General features: G+C 35.1%; 1 protein-coding gene across 1 annotated transcript in view; it reads left to right on the plus strand.

The window, feature by feature from the left end:
* The window catches only part of LOC111052502 (ectopic P granules protein 5 homolog), a 117,723-nt gene that overhangs the window by 54,511 nt on the left and 42,927 nt on the right, over positions 1–20,285 (plus strand). The window contains 10 exon segments of the mRNA XM_039435062.1: positions 1,378–1,557; positions 2,415–2,538; positions 4,484–4,624; positions 5,789–5,904; positions 7,627–7,776; positions 9,916–10,117; positions 11,995–12,137; positions 14,024–14,204; positions 15,576–15,776; positions 18,883–19,014. Of these exon segments, the coding sequence (XP_039290996.1) occupies positions 1,378–1,557; positions 2,415–2,538; positions 4,484–4,624; positions 5,789–5,904; positions 7,627–7,776; positions 9,916–10,117; positions 11,995–12,137; positions 14,024–14,204; positions 15,576–15,776; positions 18,883–19,014 (1,570 nt within the window).

Genomic DNA, 20,285 nt, shown 5'->3' on the forward strand with positions numbered 1-20,285 from the left:
TTATGGAATTTGTGGAAAAGAGCTCAACTGGATGGAATCATATTTGGTGGGTCGAAGTCAATATGTAAATATAAGTATTATGATAAAAATAAAGTAAGTGATATTAAATCTAGTTTAAGGTACATGAACTACTCTGTTCCGCAGGGATCTGTTTTGGGGCCATTTTTGTTCCTTTGCTATTTGGGGGGATTACCAAAATATGCGAAAGATGTAATTGAAAGTACTAAATTTTGTATGTACGCTGATGACATTAGTTTAAGCATATTCGACAAAGATTTGGATATAATCGAAGAAAAATGTAATGACACAATATTGCTTTTAAAAAACGTTTTAAGTAAAATGAACCTTTTATTAAATATGATAAAACGAAATTTGTACATTTCACCTGTAGAAATCCCAAAAGAAAAAGTACACTGAAGCTAAATAACTAAATAACATAAAATTTTTAGGCGTAGATCTATAACAAACTCAATTGGAAGAGCATGTATCAAGAGTATGTAAAAAAGTAAGTACAGGAATATTTGCACTAAGAAGGCTGGCACCCATTTGTAATTATTAACTTGAGATCCGTGTATTATGCCACTGTCCACTCTCATATTCATATGGCATTGAGATTTATGGTGGGACTAGTGCATTTAACTTGAATAGGATATTAAAACTCCAAAAAGAAGCGTAAGAAAAATATTTAATTAAATAGACAAGAGTCGTGGAGGACATTTTTTAAAAAGTTAGAATTAATGACTGTGTATGGACTTTATATTATAAAACAATATTACACGTAAAAATAATGAAGACAAATTCCCCAGGCAAACCAGTGTGCATGACTATAATACAAGAAATAGGAACAACTTTATTATCAAAGAACATAGTAAAGAGAAGTACAAACAAAGCCCGACCTATATGGGCATCAAATTCATCACTTACCTTCCTACTAAGATTAATCATGAAAAAGATATTACAAGGTTTAAAAACAAACTGAAAAAGTATATCGTGGAATTAGAATTATACAGTTATGAAGAATTTTATAGTGCCAACTCATTATGTATTTAGACTACCTATTGTTGATGTATTTTGTTTTTTACTTGTATTTATTTTATTATTTTGAAAATAATAAAGAAAGACCATTCATGTCATTTTGATGTATGTTTTGAATAAGAGATTGATTGATTGATTGATTGATTTTTTAATTCTTAGGCTTTTGTGCAACCGGATGTAGATGTTTGTTGGCACTACATTCAACTTAATTTATTATGCAAACAGTTCTAATTTTAGCATAATTTGCCATCTTTGTTTGATTAAGATTCTTCATGTATCAAAATTATTGAAGAATACAATGTTGTAATATTTGTTTATTGTTTCAATTTGATGAATTTTCAGGGCCGTAGACAAGGGCAGTGTTGGTGAAGACTTCTTTGAAGGCATGACCAATCTCTCTTATCAGAAACGAATCAAGAAGAAATTGATGAGTTGCATGCAATACCATCTGGATAAAATAGAGAATGATACTGAAGGAAAACTAACATCTGAACAGAAGAACAAATCACAGTTGCTCTCAAAGTAAGTTCGCACATAGTAACACAAAGTAAGTTCACGCACTCATTTCATCCAAAAAAACTTTTTGTTTCTCATTACAAGTTTCAACGATAATTCAATTGACTTGCGAGACAAGCTTTCTGATTTGTTATTTTATTTATTTATCACATTGTGAACAAATACTTAACTTGAGGAAGGCACAACAGCTCATGCCCACAACTGTCCCATTTCCAATTTTACTATACTGTCCAAATCAAAATGTGGTTATGTCACTTTCACTTTTCAAAATACAATTTACGCTCTTCAATACTCAGATAAACGAGTATATTTTGAATCAAATAGGTACTATTAGAGTCTACAATCAAAAAATATAGAACAGTAACTTAGTAATTATTCAAAAAGTCTAAATTTCGAATGAAACTTAAAATTTTTGAGCTGTAAACTTTACACTTTACAGAAAACTACAGCTGTTTTGATATTTTCTTTATATTTCAATACAAAAATAGAATGTTTTAAGAAATATTTTAAAATTATTGAGGATTCAATTATTTAATACTGAAGAATTAGTATAGAAATACGTTACGTTCTTTCTCTCTCATCAATTCTATCGAAATCTTTTTTCATATTGATGAGCCCGTTAATTAATGCTATAATTATTTACTTCACACAGTGAGATGTCAGTGAGATGCATTGAAAACGTTTAGTTATCAATCTATGAGAATACTAATTTATTTGAACCAATTTATTTCTCAATTTCTTTTGTATTTTGTTGTAATATTATAGGAATGATTAATTATTGTATGTCCTATTACAAAGGAAACTGTTGTCATCTTTCGTTGCATTTTTTGCATTCATTTCATCAAAACTTTATATTGTTCCAGGTTGTACAAAACTTTCAGTTTGTGGCTAGAGGAGCCAAGATTGCATGAACCCGGACTTTTTATGCCTGCACTTCCGCCCCAATACAATCCCCTACTGTTGACATCTGCCATCTGTGGAGATCAGGTCAGGCAACTATCACAAATCATGAAATTTTTCGAAGAACATATCTCACCTTTCATTTTCAATTTAGACTAAAATATAAATTATTTGAATCTTGCCTTTCAATCTGAACTCAATATTACAGCTTTTTAAATTAAATCTATAGAAAGACTGAATTGTCACTACCACTGATTTATCAAAATTAATTAACTAGAAACTAAGTTGTTGATGCTTCAATCGTTAACTAAGTGAAATAAGTGAGTATAAGTGATATTTACGCTTCATAGTTGTTACGACTGATATACCGTTTCAGTTGTGACAATATTATCATTCTATTACTAGTAAACTTACGGTGATAGTTATATTTCTATAGTGAGATCCATGTTATGGCTGTTTTGATAAACATTTGTGTTGTCTGTTATTCGACCAAAGAGATAGCACTATCCTTTTCTAGCTCCGCAACGTTGCCAAGTACGTTTTTAACAATGTAGAAATGTAATTAATCAAGGCAGACAAACGGCAACACTGTTCTCCTATCTTCATCCACAGTCATTATAACGTGGACTTCACTGTATTGGTGTAACAAACAACTCCACAGTGAGATTAAGGTTAAAAAGCTAGCATCTGATTAACATTGGTTTGCTATCCTTGTCTGTTATCACACAAAGCTGATAGCTCTATCCTTTTCCAACTTCGCAACGTTGGAAAATCGTTTGTTAGCTATGAAGAAATATAATGAAGTTCAAAATGTTGTATCTCAATTATGAAAATTTTTAATGAATATATTTATTGACGAATAAAATATATTTTAGATATCATAATCAACAAGAATCAACATAAATATATTATGAAATTTGGGAACAGAATAGTTTTGGGCCATGCCTGTTGTTCTATCCCCATCATATTCATATGATTTGTAATTATATCAACGAATAAATAAATAAATAAATAATTATTATTATCAGATATACCGTGATGACTTAAATCACAGCTATGCACCATAGAAGGCGGGGGAATCAGAAAAGTGGCAATAATGCGCTCCTATCATTTCCACTGACTTTATAACATGAATCCCGCTCTATTATAGTGAGGTCCACGTTGTAATGACAGTATTCGATTAACAGTGGTGTTGCTACCCTTGTCTATCTGCAGACAAAGCAGATAACGCTATTATTTTCTACCTCTGCAACGTTGTCTGTTCGTTTTTCAACAATGTTGAAATATAATTGACAAAATATTCAATCTCAATTATGAATATGTATTACAATAGTTATTTGTGCAACTAGTGCGCAAAGTGACAGTTTGCTGCACCGAAAGAAACGTTTGTTGAGTGCAGCAGAGGAACTTTGCGCACGTATTTCACATTAAGTTTTTCCTACAGTTACCATTGAATATGAAAAGTGGGTAATTATGGGTAAAATTGCCTGAAATCTATCAAATGTTTTTCTGTGTAATTTTATTATTGATAAAAACCTTAATCCTAAAATCCTAAAGTCCTCGTTGTCCTTGGTTATAATAATTATATAATGAATAATAATTAGCGCGTTGTGCTTCGTTGCACGTCTGCTCACTATAGCAGCCACAGCAGTCACTGTTACCAACTTCATTTTGATTTTGCTGCACTGTTGCTCCATATAACCTACTAAGTATTTTGCGTTGCCATGTTGCAAATCTGGAGTGCAGAAAAATTTTTCCCGCACTAGAGCGGAAAAGTGATTCTTTGCGTTCTGTAATCAGTGCAGCAATGGCCACTTTTCAACGTAACTGTAGGAAAAATCAATGTAATGATGACCTCAGAGTCTGAAGAACTTCTTCTACAATGAAATGCATTTCATAAATTGAATAAATCAAACCTATATTACTGTATTTGTGAAGGAGACACATAATGGCATTTGTCTCCATACAGTAAATAATCAAATGAATAAATTAATTAGCTTAAATAGATAAATAAATTGAATTTTAATTTCAGAGCCCGTGGGTGGAGTATGTGGACCACGACTTGCTCATGAAATACCAACAGGAAGCTCTCTCCCGCTGGTCCCAGGCACAAGGTCGTGCCTCAGCGCAACCATCTTTCACCACTAGCAGCGGTTCAATGCAGCAAAATCGATGACACAAATCCTTCCCAGCGTATCATCAAAAGGTTGCTATAGTCAATAAGTTACATAATACAATAATCTGAATTTGAATTAATATAAAAAATAATTCAAGAGTTTTTGGGGTCAGGAATTGGAGGCGTGCTGCCATGGATAGAGTAGAATGGAGGCAAATGTTAGAGGAGGCCAAGATCCGCTTTGGATTGTCGATGATGATGATGACATTTTTTATTGCAATTTCATGTAGAATCTATGGTCTTCAGTTGTTACACCTTTCGTTGGACATTCTGTATATCCTATTATATTAAGCGAGCAATTTCTGTATATATATATTTATATGGTTATATGGGATATAATTATGTTCAACGGATTTCGAAAACGGCTCTAACGATTTTCACGAAATTTGGAACATAGTAGGTTTATGATATAAAAATTCGATTGCACTAGGTCTCAACCCTAGGATAAATCGCTGAAGGACATTAATAGGATAAATTCGTCCTTGGAAAAACAGCTGGAAATTTTGTCGTCTGTCGATACCGTAATGGAAGAGAGTGAACGAGTGCATGTGTGTGGGATCATCCAGCTGATCTCACGAGAAGAAAAATTCAGCAAGATAAACTTATTTTCATTTCTTTCTCTTTTTTTAGAAAACATGACTGTTTACTTCAGAAAGTCCAAAATAGTAACTAGATGCTGTTAGTGTTACATAGTATATTAACAAATATTGTAGCAAACATAGTAAATGATAGTAAATCGAATTCATAGTATATCTATTTGTAATTGATGATGTGTTTGTTTCTTGAAGTGTGAATAAATAGTTATTTTTATGAGTGATAGTAGCTTAACCTAGATTTTGATTTGGACTGTAGTATAAATCTGAAAAGGGACAGTTTTGGGCATAACCTGTTGTGCCTCCTCATATAACTCTAAAAATAATTGTTCGACTGAGAAAATGAATGAATAAATATAAACTATGAATTCAATCTTTCGTTACAAATTTTCTATGCTTTTACACTCCAGAGCAAAGCTCGGTCCCCCGATATTAAATATATTAATAGAAATAGTAATTTGAATAGAAAAAATGTGAAATGGATTAAAAATGATAACCTTTTGTGTTTTGTGTGTTTCTTGAGAAATATAATTTCTGATTTCATTTTTTCTGTATTTGCAGATTACAGTCGTATGATGCAACTGCGCCCCCTCCCCCGTTGAGATTCGGCCCTCCAGTGGTGCCAATTGTCACCAGACAGATTCTCCTTCACAAAGGCGTCATGCTTGATTCGATTCAGCCATCGTTGGGTGTTCTACAGGAGTTGCCAAGTAATAGTCTAGTAATTTTTTGCATTATACCTTTGTCATTTTTTCCATAATACCTTCGTCATTTTATTATTTTTTTCATAACGATAAATTGCTATCATGTCTCCAAGGCAAAACCACACAGCATCAGACAGACGTATGAAAACATGGAGAAAATGTTTTCCCCAACTTATCGAATGTTGCAACGGACACAGACATCCGTCTGTCTGAGTATGTCTGCTCACGTTTGCATGCAGACGTTTCATTTTTCCTTTTTCTGTGTGCATACGTCTGTCTGTTACTGTGTTCGTTTACCTTCAGAGTAATGGGCAACTTATCTCTATAGTACTAACAAGTTTTTATCAGAGTAATGCTTATCAGGCTCTTATATCTAAATTCTATAATATTCAAATACCTACACCGATTGCTAATAATCAACTGTTAATGTGAATTCAAAGGCAATCAGAGGGCAATTAAAATCCCCATTATGCGTCATTGAAGTTTAAATGGAGATTCAATTTTTTTCAATTTATTATTAAAAACACACAAAACAAGACAAATCAAAATTACAAAGATTTACGAAACAAATAAAAACACAATAAAATGTTACAAATATAAAAACCATGGGCTTTGTTTGGGTGTGTTGGAGAAGAGAAAAAAGGGAGGAGATACCTAGCCACGTGTGGTTTCCCATGTAATAGGCAGGCAAAGAAGAGAAGAGAAGTAATGAGGAAAAAGGAAGGGAGAAATGGGGGGAAGGAAGAAAACAGAGGAATAGGTACTGAAATAAAGGTAAGCGAGTCCACTGAAAAATGAAAAAACAATGCTGGAGCAGAAATCTCGAGTCATATATTAAGCGAGCAATTTCTGTATATATATATTTATATGGTTATATGGGATATAATTATGTTCAACGGATTTCGAAAACGGCTCTAACGATTTTCACGAAATTTGGAACATAGTAGGTTTATGATATAAAAATTCGATTGCACTAGGTCTCAACCCTAGGATAAATCGCTGAAGGACATTAATAGGATAAATTCGTCCTTGGAAAAACAGCTGGAAATTTTGTCGTCTGTCGATACCGTAATGGAAGAGAGTGAACGAGTGCATGTGTGTGGGATCATCCAGCTGATCTCACGAGAAGAAAAATTCAGCAAGATAAACTTATTTTCATTTCTTTCTCTTTTTTTAGAAAACATGACTGTTTACTTCAGAAAGTCCAAAATAGTAACTAGATGCTGTTAGTGTTACATAGTATATTAACAAATATTGTAGCAAACATAGTAAATGATAGTAAATCGAATTCATAGTATATCTATTTGTAATTGATGATGTGTTTGTTTCTTGAAGTGTGAATAAATTGTTATTTTGATGAGTGATAGTAGCTTAACCTAGATTTTGATTTGGACTGTAGTATAAATCTGAAAAGGGACAGTTTTGGGCATAAGCCTGTTGTGCCTCCTCATATAACTCTAAAAATAATTGTTCGACTGAGAAAATGAATGAATAAATATAAACTATGAATTCAATCTTTCGTTACAAATTTTCTATGCTTTTACACTCCAGAGCAAAGCTCGGTCCCCCGATATTAAATATATTAATAGAAATAGTAATTTGAATAGAAAAAATTGAAATGGATTAAAAATGATAACCTCTTGTGTTTTGTGTGTTCTTTGAGAAATATAATTTCTGATTTCATTTTTTTCTTCATTTGCAGATTACAGTCGTATGATGCAACTGCGCCCCCTCCCCCGTTGAGATTCGGCCCTCCAGTGGTGCCAATTGTTACCAGACAGATTCTCCTTCACAAAGGCGTCATGCTCGATTCTATTCAGCCATCTTTGGGTGTTCTACAGGAGTTTGCCAAGTAATAGTCTAGTATAATTATTATTTAACGAAAATCCTAAATAAATGCTGTAAATCACCCCGAAGACTTCTGCTACTGCAGACATTGACAACAGGGTTAACAGCTAGATGGAAATTCGATGAGAACTACTATCCAAAAATTATATCCATCTGTCTATTCTATTATCCATCTGTAATAGTCTAGTAGTTTTTTTCCATTATACCTTTGTCATTTTTTCCATAATACCTTTGTCATTTTATTATTTTTTTATAACGATAAATTGCTTTCAAGTATTCAAGGCAAACGCACACAGCAACATACAGACATATGAAAACAGACGAAGGAAAATTTTCTCCCCAGCTTATCGAATGTTGCAACGGACACAGACATCCGTCTGTCTGAGTATGTCTGCTCACGTTTGCATTCAGACGTTTCATTTTCCTTTTTCTGTGTGCATACGTCTGTCTGTTACTGTGTTCGTTTGCCTTCAGAGTAATGGGCAACTTATCTCTGACCTATAATACTAACAAGTTTTTATCAGTGTAATGCTTATCAGGCTCTTATATCTAAATGCTATAATATTCAAGTACCTACTTCGATTGTTCAATAATCAAATGTTAATGTAACTCATCTATTTTGCTACCCATGACGAACTGCGAGTTAATAACTCGTTTTTGAACTATTATGACGACACTAAGTACTAGGTACTAATCCACGTGGGTACTAGTTTTATTCAACTATTTATTTAACTATTATTCAAAATATTAGACTGTAGTGTCGTCATACTACAACTTGTTAATGTGAATTCAAAGGCAATCAGAGGCCAATTAAAATCCCCATTATGCGTCATTGAAGTTTAGATGGAGATTGATCGGCTGTTCGTTAAACCCCGGAATGAAACACATTCTAATAAGTGCATAATATCTTCATAAACCTATAAACATATTTACATAAACTCATCTTCATAAACCTCTTTACATAATTATATTCTAGTAAATTTGGATTAGAGTTAAGCTCGGGACACATATAACCGCAACGAGCCCGTGCCGAGGTACGGTCGAGCTACGTCCGCGACACAGTGATGATGGTAGGAGAACACACATATCCGTGCGACAGCCGAGCGGCAGCAGTGTCTCAGTTCTGTAGTGCTACTGTGATCTGATTTCTGAATGTGTTGAACTATTGATAATAATATAACACTATTACAGCTTGTTACATCCAATTTAAATTTATATTTTTCAATTTTCAACTGATTACATGTAGACGATGAGAATCATAGTGCTGGTATATATTTCGGTGCATAACAATACCACAATCAGTCATGTATCGGAAATATAATATATCAGCAATAAAATTGTTATCTTATGCCTTATGTATCTAAACATAAAACGTAATTAGTTTTAAATTTAAAATTTAAGACACAGTCACGGGTTCCTTCTTTAGTTGTTCTTTAGTTCCTTCTATACTTTTAGTTGTTTATTTTATTATTCATTATGAATTATGTCTTAAAATTTAAGACACAGTCACGGGTTCCTTTTTTAGTATGAATTATGTCTTAAAATTTAAGACACAGTCACGGGTTCCTTCTTTAGTATGAATTATGTCTTAAAATTTAAGACACAGTCACAGGTTCCTTCTTTAGTTGTTCTTTAGTTCCTTCTATACTTTTAGTTGTTTATTTTATTATTTATTATGAATTATGTCCATCATACCTTTGGCTTGACTTATTATTTGGTTATACTTTTACTTATTTTCCGTTGAACCATATTTCTCATCACTATGATCGTAAAAAACTGGAAAATTCCGTATCTCTTCAATAAGTTTCCACTCTCTATGTTGAACGAGCCCGCACCGTCTCCGTCAAAAAGTAAACTGAACTAGTCGGTGACGGCTCGGGCAACAAACACGGTGACGGTGCTGACGCGGTGCGGTAGTATGTGTCCCAACAAGTTTGAAAGCATTTGTTTTCTCACTCGCCGTAGTACGTCCGTCACACGGTCGTGCCGCGGCGCGGGCTCGGTGCGGATATGTGTGTCCCGGCTATTATACGTAGATGGTGCATGCATGTCTAAGCGTTGGCCGACAATTGGTTAGTATGGAAACAGCCATTCTGTTGTATTATCTTCATTTTCAATTTCATTTGAATGTCACCCGTTGCAGATCGTTCCTGCTGCGCGTCTCTGAACACATGGCGCTTGACTGTTCGTTGATGGAACTGCTTCCGACTCTGTTCCGTGACGTGGAGACGGAGGTGACTCTGCACGCCGCCTGCGACACGGCCGAACCGGGAACGAACCCACGGCGGTCGCACGCCAACGCCAGCTCGCTAGTGTGTGCCGGTCCTGCTGAAATCAAAATCAGGGTGAGAATTTCTCTTCACAACTCCTGCAACTCCGTTTTACACCTTCTTTCCAGTTTAAAACTTTTTTTTTAAGTATAAAACTTTGCCTTTCATAATTAATTTATTTATTTTTACACAATATCATTGTCAACTATGAATGATTGGGAAAGGAACAACAGGCTTGAAGCCCAAAACTGTTCCTTTCTCAGATTGAAACAATTTTTAGCATTGAATTTTCAACTTACAACTCGAAAATATTGTAGATAATTTGTAAAAGTTTCTTGTGAATGAGACTAATGTCGCCGCATCCACACTATCGCCCAATGCGTACAATTGACATTGAGCGCGAGAGTGTGGATGTCTGGTTTACCAGCACTGGCCTTCACTTGCCATCGGTCCGATTTTTGTCGAGTGAAGGCCAGCCAAGCGAAGGCAAGTGGCCAGCCAAGCACAAGAATAGTATATAATAATAATAGCTATATAATATCCTTGAGCCGAGCATTCACAAATGGTCACATTGCAGTGTGGATGGCAAGATCAACGTGGCAAAACTTATCAGCTCGGCAAGCCACTTGGCCAGCGACTTGCCGATAGTATGGACTAGACATAGCTAGCCAGTAGAAAATACAAAATACAACTATTGTGTTTCTATTCCATTATAGAACAATTCTGCAACATAAAAAATAATAGAGATTGTAGAAAATAGAGCAAATAAAATAAATGAATAGAAATAAGAATGAGAATAACAATTTAAGTAAATAATAATTAATGGAACGCTGTGAAATGAAATTAACATTAGAACAAACAGGACAATAGCTTAGTCACCATCAAGAAAATATTTGACCAGATTCCTCTTGAATCAAGCCAATGAATTGTTAATATTATTTTATGTTTGCAGTTTAAAGTACTAGGTCTAAACGTATCTTACTATCATAAAATGATGGTGATCTAATGGTAGCAATGCTAGGAGAACCAAAAATTAATCACAACACAATGATGTGACGTCATTCTATGGTGCAACTGGGCTCAAGTTATTTGCATAATTTATTGTAGTGTTATATATATATATATTATTTCTGTAATGACTCTTCTTATACTACCATTTGCTGAAGCCTTCCACTCAATAGTAATCTCAAGACTATGTCACAAGTTTTTCAATCAATTTTGAAATCAATCAAATTTCATCAATCAATCTTTCAATTGTTACAAGTTGAATCTCTTTCGGGCTTTCTGAGGCATACATACCATATTGTGAGGCCATTATACACACATGTAAAAGTGTATATGGTTGTGTGAGTTTGAATAGAAATACCATTTTCCTACAGTTACGTTGAAAAGTGGCCATTGCTGCACTGATTACAGAACGCAAAGAATCACTTTTCCGCTCTAGTGCGGGAAAAATTTTTCTGCACTCCAGATTTGCAACATGGCAACGCAAAATACTTAGTAGGTTATATGGAGCAACAGTGCAGCAAAATCAAAATGAAGTTGGTAACAGTGACTGCTGTGGCTGCTATAGTGAGCAGACGTGCAACGAAGCACAACGCGCTAATTTTTACATTATATATTAACCAAGGACAACGAGGACTTTAGGATTTTAGGATTAAGGTTTTTTATCAATAATAAAATTACACAGAAAAACATTTGATGGATTTCAGGCAATTTTACCCATAATTACCCACTTTTCATATTCAATGGTAACTGTAGGAAAAACTTAATGTGAAATACGTGCGCAAAGTTCGTTTGCTGCACTCAAAAAACCATTCCGCCCTCGCCTACGGCTCGGGCGTAAACGTTTCTTTCGATGCAGCAAACTGTCACTTTGCGCACTAGTTGCACAAATAACTATTTTCGGAAATTCTTGTGAAAAATATAAAATAATAAATTTTCTGTTTTAGGTTCTTGAAGCGAGACTCAACGAATGTGCCGAACATCAAATGCAAACTAATAGGATGGAATTTGATGGCGTACTCAGGCATGCTCTGCAGCCTCCTCCGGCTCAGATATGTAGCTCTAGTGTCTTCATTGAAAATCTGTCTCAGTAAGTCAATTATTGCGTTATATTACTTAGTTAATGCTCAATACTGCACGATTCCAAACGTATTTACAAAAAGTTCAGATCATATATTCGTAATATATCATCAAAATTTCTTGACCAGTATGAGAAATTATCTCATTTTCTTATTATACTTCTCAGACTGCTCATATTCATCAATTTCATCGTTTACAATCAGAAATTTTCATAACACTAGTGGAGCGGCAAAAGTAGTTTATCAGAGAAGGTAGCAGAGAGTGTTGAGAATGATACGTGTATTCAAATCTGTCAGATCATATTATAGCGGCGTAGGTAGGATATAGAGTAGGTGGATCGGAGACATTAAGACATATTCATTACTCAAACTCTCTCAGCAACCTTCTCTGATATACTCTACCTTCGCTCTTAGGGGGTCAAAACCACCTGTGGGTTGGGGGAGCTTTGAGTCGATCATCGTACTCAAGAATGTGTTGAAAACCAGATTTCACCCACAGTATCCATGCTTGTCGTAGGATGCGACTAAAATGGACCTCAACGTAACTCCAGAAGTTGCCTTGCCTTCAAACCCTCGGGATCTTCCCCATCAGGGCAGTTTTGGAGGGGCAAAAAGAAAAACCCAAGAGACCAGAGATGGGCAAAACTCCCGGAACATATGTTGGTCAAGAGGTTGAGTCGAGCATGGCCGGGCGCCGGGTGCCCTAGAGGCTGTTTGGCGTCCCCTTTCTCAGCGTAAGGACCTACAAAAAGGCCAGGAGTGAAACTCACGTAGGTCACGAGTTTGTGGGTGAAGAGGCCAAAACTTACCATTGTTCAAAGAAGGGTAGCCATTTAGGTAAAACTTCTTGGGAGAGGTAAGGCTTTTGACCCTGCGAAGTTTCGGAGGGGCAAAAAGAAAAAACCCAAGAGACCAGTGATGGGTGAAAAATTAGACACGTGGCCGGGCGCCCTAGAGGCAACTTGGCCGCCCCTTCCTTTAGCGGAAGGACCTACAAAGAAGGCCAGGAGTGGAACTCACGTAGGTCACGGGGATTAATTAGTCTGAAGAGACTGCCAAGCATATCACACTGGATTGTGACAAGGATTGCAACCAGGTGATGAATGGAATGCTAGTATAGGGAAAAACTCCTGGTTCTTGTAAAGGACATAGGTATTGGTTTGCCTAACTAACATACTACTTGGGAACACAATAAGCTTTGGTTGACGTGTGGAGTTCTTTGAACCTTTGGATCCTTGAATCCGTCCCTTCCTAAACAATAAACAATAGGATAATGGATCGACAAAGGTAGGGTGGAAGGTAGAAGAAAGCAGAGACATTCACAAGGCTACCTTATTTTTTCTCTCCCTATAATTTTTATGATGTACTTTTTGTATGAATTAATAAAGATACATTTATCATTGCCAGCATTCTCAGCTACATCAATGAGCTACAAAAATAAATCAGCTACCTCTAAATGCCTTCAATATGTTCTGACTCATTTGAACTCATGTATTATTTTCATACATTACATTATTCTCAACACTCTGTGCTACCTAATATAAAAAATAAAGGCAGCTATTCTATTCTATTCTACCTTCTCTGATACTCTTGGACCTTGACCATGATCTTAAAACTCCACTTTATTCTGACTCAATCAAATACATTAAACTCTCTCAGCTACCCTCTCTGATACACTCTACTTCGTCGTCCCACTAAGTTTCCATCCTAAAGAAAGACACAAGAAACCTGAACCATGAACCAATCTATATAATATGTTATGTTATTAATGCAATTCTTCTAAATTATTAAATGAATTTCACTTTGTTTAATGTTTTGTGTTTTGTAATTTATGATGTTATGGCAAGTATTTGAATTCATAACTTCGGATTTTGTTTTACAAGTTTTCTTGTTGCAGAGCTTTGGACCATGAAGCAAACGAGCTGAGTCGTGTGGGAGACATCGAACTGTTGACTAAAGTACGTGAAGTGGGCGTGTCACTCTTCTACAATTTGACCAGCCTATTCGCCGATGAATCAACCAGTCATTATCCTCCAATCAAACAGTTGCTTACAACCTGCATTGAATCGCTGGGAAGGGTATGTTTAATGCATAAAAAGCTGTACAATTACAGATATGGCAAACATCAATTATAAAAACAAATAAAATACATGAAAATGATCAATGTCACAAAGTACAAAACACACAAGTACAATAAGTTATCAACCACAGCTATTAATTGATAAGTACACAATATTATTGAAATGTATCCACTAATTGTCCATGTATTCCTTTATGGAATAGAAGCAACCATTCAATAAATATTTCTTTAATTGGGCTTTAAATATATTTTTATTTGTTTTAATAGATTTTATTTCATTTGGGAGCCTATTGTAAAAAATTATTCCTTGATAAAATGGATTTTTCTTTGCTATCGCTAAATTAACATTAGGTAAATGATAGTTATTAGCAGTTCTTGTTCTATGACTGTGGATATTGCTATTAGTGGGTAGAAAATTATTATCAACGGTGCTAAGGATAGTCTTGTATATGAACAAAGATGGAAATGTGAGAATAGTTTTAATTTTAAAATAAAATCGGCAGGACTGATATCTCGTCAGTTTACACATACATCTAATGGTTTTTTTTGTAAAGTGAATATTTTTCTTACATTTCTTTCAGAAGAATTGCCACAAACTGTTACTCCTTTTCTCAGATGACATTCAAATAAAGCAAAATATATGCATTTAAGTATATTGAAAGTACAATAGCGGGATAGTGTTCTTAAAATAAAAATCACTGAACTTAGTTTAGAACAAGTATGATCCACATGAGAATGCCAGTTAAGACTAGAATCCAGATGAATACCTAAAAATTTACACACTTCAACCTCTGAAACAAACTCATCATCCAGCAATAAACCAATACAACATACACTATTTGAAAAGGTCATTCTAACAGTTTGATGCAGATGCAGATTGATGCTGGTGAACCACTGACAAATGTTATTGACTGATACATAAGCATCCAACTCCCCTTAAGCATTATTTTACCTCTATGAACATTTGGATGATTACCATTTCATAGCCTAATAAGGTACATCAAGCAAAGCCACCAATTCTGTGTTATTGGTCCCTGTATACAGTCTTTCCCTATCTTATGCACAGTGCGACTTATGGAATGTCGCGACTAAATGGCACCTAAAGACTGAACCATTGCTCGGTTGATACTCGGCAACTCAGTGGAGTGATGGGGAGAAAGTTTTGGAATGCATAGGTGACTCATTCACTGACACCACCCCATTCAATAGTTTTGTGCAGCCAAAAAACTGACACTGTTGTACTTTTTACAACAGCGCGACTGCCGGAAGGATAAACAAACTGTTATATTGATGCGTAAAATGTTGTTTATTGATTTGGCATTGCATGTGATTTGATTCGCTTTTAAATTAAGTGTTAATTGACTTTCAGACGTTCATCAGCTGTGATGAAAGCGAGTGTGTTCAGCTGCTGAACACGGTTCTCCAGAATCACCAGCTGACTGGTCTGCTAGCGCCCCATTTCAACCCATCCATTGCCTCTCCTCCCACTTTCATCCAGGCCTACTCCAATCTGGTCACAGTTGCTATGTCAGACAAGGCCAGCGATCTCACCTTTGTACTACTTACGAAGGTACTACTTTATTCACACATTCAATTATGAACAATTTTTGGTATAATTTGATGGTTCACTGTTTATAGTTTGCTGTATATTGAATGGATTTAAGCTAGTCGCATATTGAGACGCGACGCGACATGACTCGAGTCTGCTAGATGAGTTAATATTAAATGATCATATTGTAATGTTCACATTAAGACGAAGCTAGCACGTGTAAACATTAATATCGGGGACCGAGCTTCGCTCTGGAATACAAAAGCATAAAACATTTATTACGAAAGAAGAAATTATAATATCATTCATAGTTCATACAGAAATGTTCTATCTAATCACAGTAAATTGAAATTAATTCCCAGAGGAATGAAAGAAATTTCCTCACAAAGACCCTGTTGCACAAAAGGTTAAATTTTAATCCTGATTAATTTCACGTGAACCAAATCAGAGAAGACCATTTCAAAAAGATGGATCTACTGGAATTAATCAGGATTGAAAATAACCCGGCTTTTTTCAACCGGCACTAAGTACCTGATTGAATGATTACAAAAGTTCAACAGCTGAGTCATAATTTTGACACAGTCCCACACACATGAACTCGCTCACTCACTTCCATCATCAACAGACGATGAAATAGTTATTATCAGCTGTTTTCCCAAGGATGAATAATAATTATCCTTTTAATGTCCTTCAGCGAGTTTTTCCCAGGGATGATACCTAGTGCAATCGAATTTTTATATTATGAACCTACTATGTTCTGAATTTCGTGAGAATCGTTAGAGCCGTTTTTGAGATCCGGTGAAATACAAACATCTAAACATCTAAATATATAAACAGAAGTTGCTCGTTTAATAGTATAGGATATTTTCAATTGTAGTGGGAACAGTTACTCGACCAAGTAAGTAGAGTAGAGGTAGCTCAGTAGAGTTAGTTTGCCAGTTACTCGACCACTAACTCTACTAGTGAAAAGCAGGCTTAAGGCAAGTCGCATATTGAGACGTGACGCGACTTGACATGACGTGAACCAAGTCTGCTAGATGATAATATTATTTGATCATAATTATTATCTTTTACTATTAAACAAGCAATTTCTGTTTATATATTTAGATGTTTAGATGTTTGTATTTCACCGGATCTCGAAAACGGCTCTAACGATTCTCACGAAATTCAGAACATAGTAGGTTTATTTATTTGTTTATTTTTATTCATTTATTGTATAATATACTATAATCATAATACAATTATGACATTGGAGGAAAAACTAGGCTAAGCCTGTACTATTTCTCTCCAAAAATTTTGATAAAATGTTAATGTTTTCCAAAAGATAAGGTTATATAGTCACACACTGCTTTGTCACTTGATTTTCGGTCTAGAAATGGTGATTTAAAATTTTGAATTTTGAAGGTTGATTTTATGCTCTAAATGAATCACAATAAATTAAAAACTTTAGAAATATTGCACTTATTTAAAAAATTTGAATACAAAATCAAAAACCTACTCACTATTTCTTATTCACAGCTCTTTTTATAATATAAATATTTCATTGCACTAGGTCTTATCCCTGAGAAAACTCGCTGAAGGACATTAAAAGGGTAATTATTATTCATCCATGGAAAAACAGCTGATAATAATTATTTTGTCGTCTGTTGGTGATGGAAGTGAGTGAGCAAGTTCATGTGTGTGGGACTTTGTCAAAATTATGACTCAGCTGTTGAACTTTTGTAATCATTCAATCAAGTACTTAGTGCCGGTTGCAAAAAAGCCAGGTTATTTTCAATCCTGATTAATTCCAGGAGATCCATCTTTTTGAAATGGTCTTCTCTGATTTGGTTCACGTGAAGTTAATCAGGTTTAAAATTTAACCGGCATTTGTGCAACTGGGCCTTTGTGAGGGAAGTTTTTGCATTCCTCTGAGAATTAATCTCAATTTACTGTTATTAGATGGAACATTTCTGTATGAATGTTATTATAATTTCTTCTTTCGTAATACATTTTTCATGCTTTTGTACTCCAGAGCGAAGCTCGGTCCCCGATACTAGTACGTAAAGTGAACAGAACTCTACTAGGCACGACTCTACTAGCTCGAGACTGTTTTCATTAGCAAAGTAGTGGTAGAGTAGAGTGAGAAGCGGTGGTGGGGGAAGGCAAGATTAGTGATAGAGTACTATTCCACGATGCTATCCCACTCTTCTCTACTAAAAACTAGTACTCCACTGTACCATGAACGTTTTCATTGGGGAGAGTTCACAAGATAGTTAGTACTTGCCCAGTGAACTCTACAATTAACTCTACTAATGAAGCCCAGGCTTTATGGAAATTTCTTGAAAAGGACTTCTTCAAAAAAGATCTACTATTACTCACTTATTACAAAGCTTATTATATTATTTCAAGTTGAAACGATTATGTTCAAATTTTTTCCTACAGTTACGTTTAAAAGTGGCCATTGCTGCACTGATTACAGAAAGCAAAGAATCACTTTTCCGCTCTAGTGCGGGAAAAATTTTTCTGCACTCCAGATTTGCAACATGGCAACGCAAAATAGTTAGTAGGTTTATATGGAGCAACAGTGCAGCAAAATCAAAATGAAGTTGGTAACAGTGACTGGGCTGCTATAGTGAGCAGAGGTGCAACGAAGCACAACGAGCACATTATTAATTATATATTATAACCAAGGACAACGAGGACTTTAGGATTCTAGGATTAAGGTTTTTATCAATAATAAAATTTACACAGAAAAACATTTGATGCATTTCAGGCAATTTTACCCATAATTACCCACTTTTCATATTCAATGGTAACTGTAGGAAAAACTTAATGTGAAATACGTGCGCAAAGTTCCCTCTGCTGCACTCAACAAACCATTCCGCCCTCGCCTACGGCTCGGGCGTAAACGTTTCTTTCGGTGCAGCAAACTGTCACTTTGCGCACTAGTTGCACAAATAACTATTGCTATGGTGTTCCTAGTTGCAGCATCAATGAAAATACTCATCAACGATTGAAACCTCATATGTAAAAAATAAACAGTGCTCTCTGAATATTTAGTGATGTCCTTCATCGTTTTTGCTAGATGATACCTAGTTGCCTAGGATTGTATTGATGAATATTATAAATTTTAATTTGTTGCCAGATTGATTTACCCCGATGGCTGCCGTCAAAGAAACCACGATTGAGTGATAGAACCGAGTTGATTCAACTCTCTATGAAAGCGTTAAGTACAACTGGGAAAACTCCGGCTGAAGATAAGCTGATGATCCACGAAGTAAGTTATTCCAATTGCTTTTTACTCTTATCTGGACCAAGGGCTCTAATACACTCGTAGACCGATTGGGAACAAAATTAAATATTCAATATAATATAATAGATTTTACTGATAAGCTTATTATTAAGAACACTAGATATTTATATAATAATTGAACAATTCATGTAGCCCTATTAAACTAATTTATTACAAATTTTGGGAACGATTGGGAAAAAAATTAAATTGTTAAATATAATACCGAGTGATTCAAAAATGACTTCACAACTTTGAAGATTCGTATAGGTCTTATTAAAGAAGGTACAGAGCTGGTTTTGGTGTTGTTTTAAAGGAAAACCCTCCAAGTTTTGACTCCCATTGTCCGCTTGTGCCTGGTCGCGCCGCACAAGCGCTAGCGGCAGTTACGTCAAAGCAAGGTCAATAAATACAGGTCATGACACAATCCCGTGATACATTGCAAAATCGCCATTTTATGGGGTCCTAGTTCACCAATTTTCAAATTTATCAGCTGTTATCATTTATGGTTTGAACAACATGATGTGTATTTTTGTAATATTGTTCAAGGGATATTGCTTGGCTTTGAATTGTAAAAAAATAAATAAATAAATTATTCCGACAGAATAATAATATTTAGATTCCATCTAGGAACTGAATTGTTGATTTTCAGATTTAATTGATCGGGAACTTGAAACTCTTTTTGAAATTGGCCTCGCATATTTCTGTCTTGTCCCAATGCCTTTTGAATCATAATCCTTGAGTTACAAGAATAAGAACAATTTTTAATAATAAATAAATGGATAATTAAAGCATTCATTATTGAAATTTCATTATTAAAAAATTTGAAAACCTGAATTCACATTATTATCTGAACTAGAATATTGTTTTTAAAATGCACAATTTTGTTACGAGCAAATTGAATTAGATTGGATTTTCAAATGTACCGCCATAAAGAACCCATAAAATGGCCGCTCCATAAGGAACATGAGTGTCATGACCTTTATTTATAGACCTTGTGTCAAAGATGGCTGCCTTCACTGGACCCGAGTAGGCTAGCTGTGTGTTTTGGTTTGAAAACCGGCTTAGTGTACCTTGATATGTTGCAAAAAATTTTGATACCACAGATCGATGAGGATGGCCGAGAACAAAATGTTCTCTTTATGCAAGATGGCGCACCACCACACTATCTGACTTACGGGATTTTGTTAATGACCGCTTCCCAATCAATGGATTGGCCGTAATGCGCCAATTACATTGCCCTCTCGTTCCCCCAGACC

Source organism: Nilaparvata lugens, chromosome 8, assembly GCF_014356525.2.
Source record: "Nilaparvata lugens isolate BPH chromosome 8, ASM1435652v1, whole genome shotgun sequence".
Taxonomy (NCBI): Eukaryota; Metazoa; Arthropoda; class Insecta; order Hemiptera; family Delphacidae; genus Nilaparvata; species Nilaparvata lugens.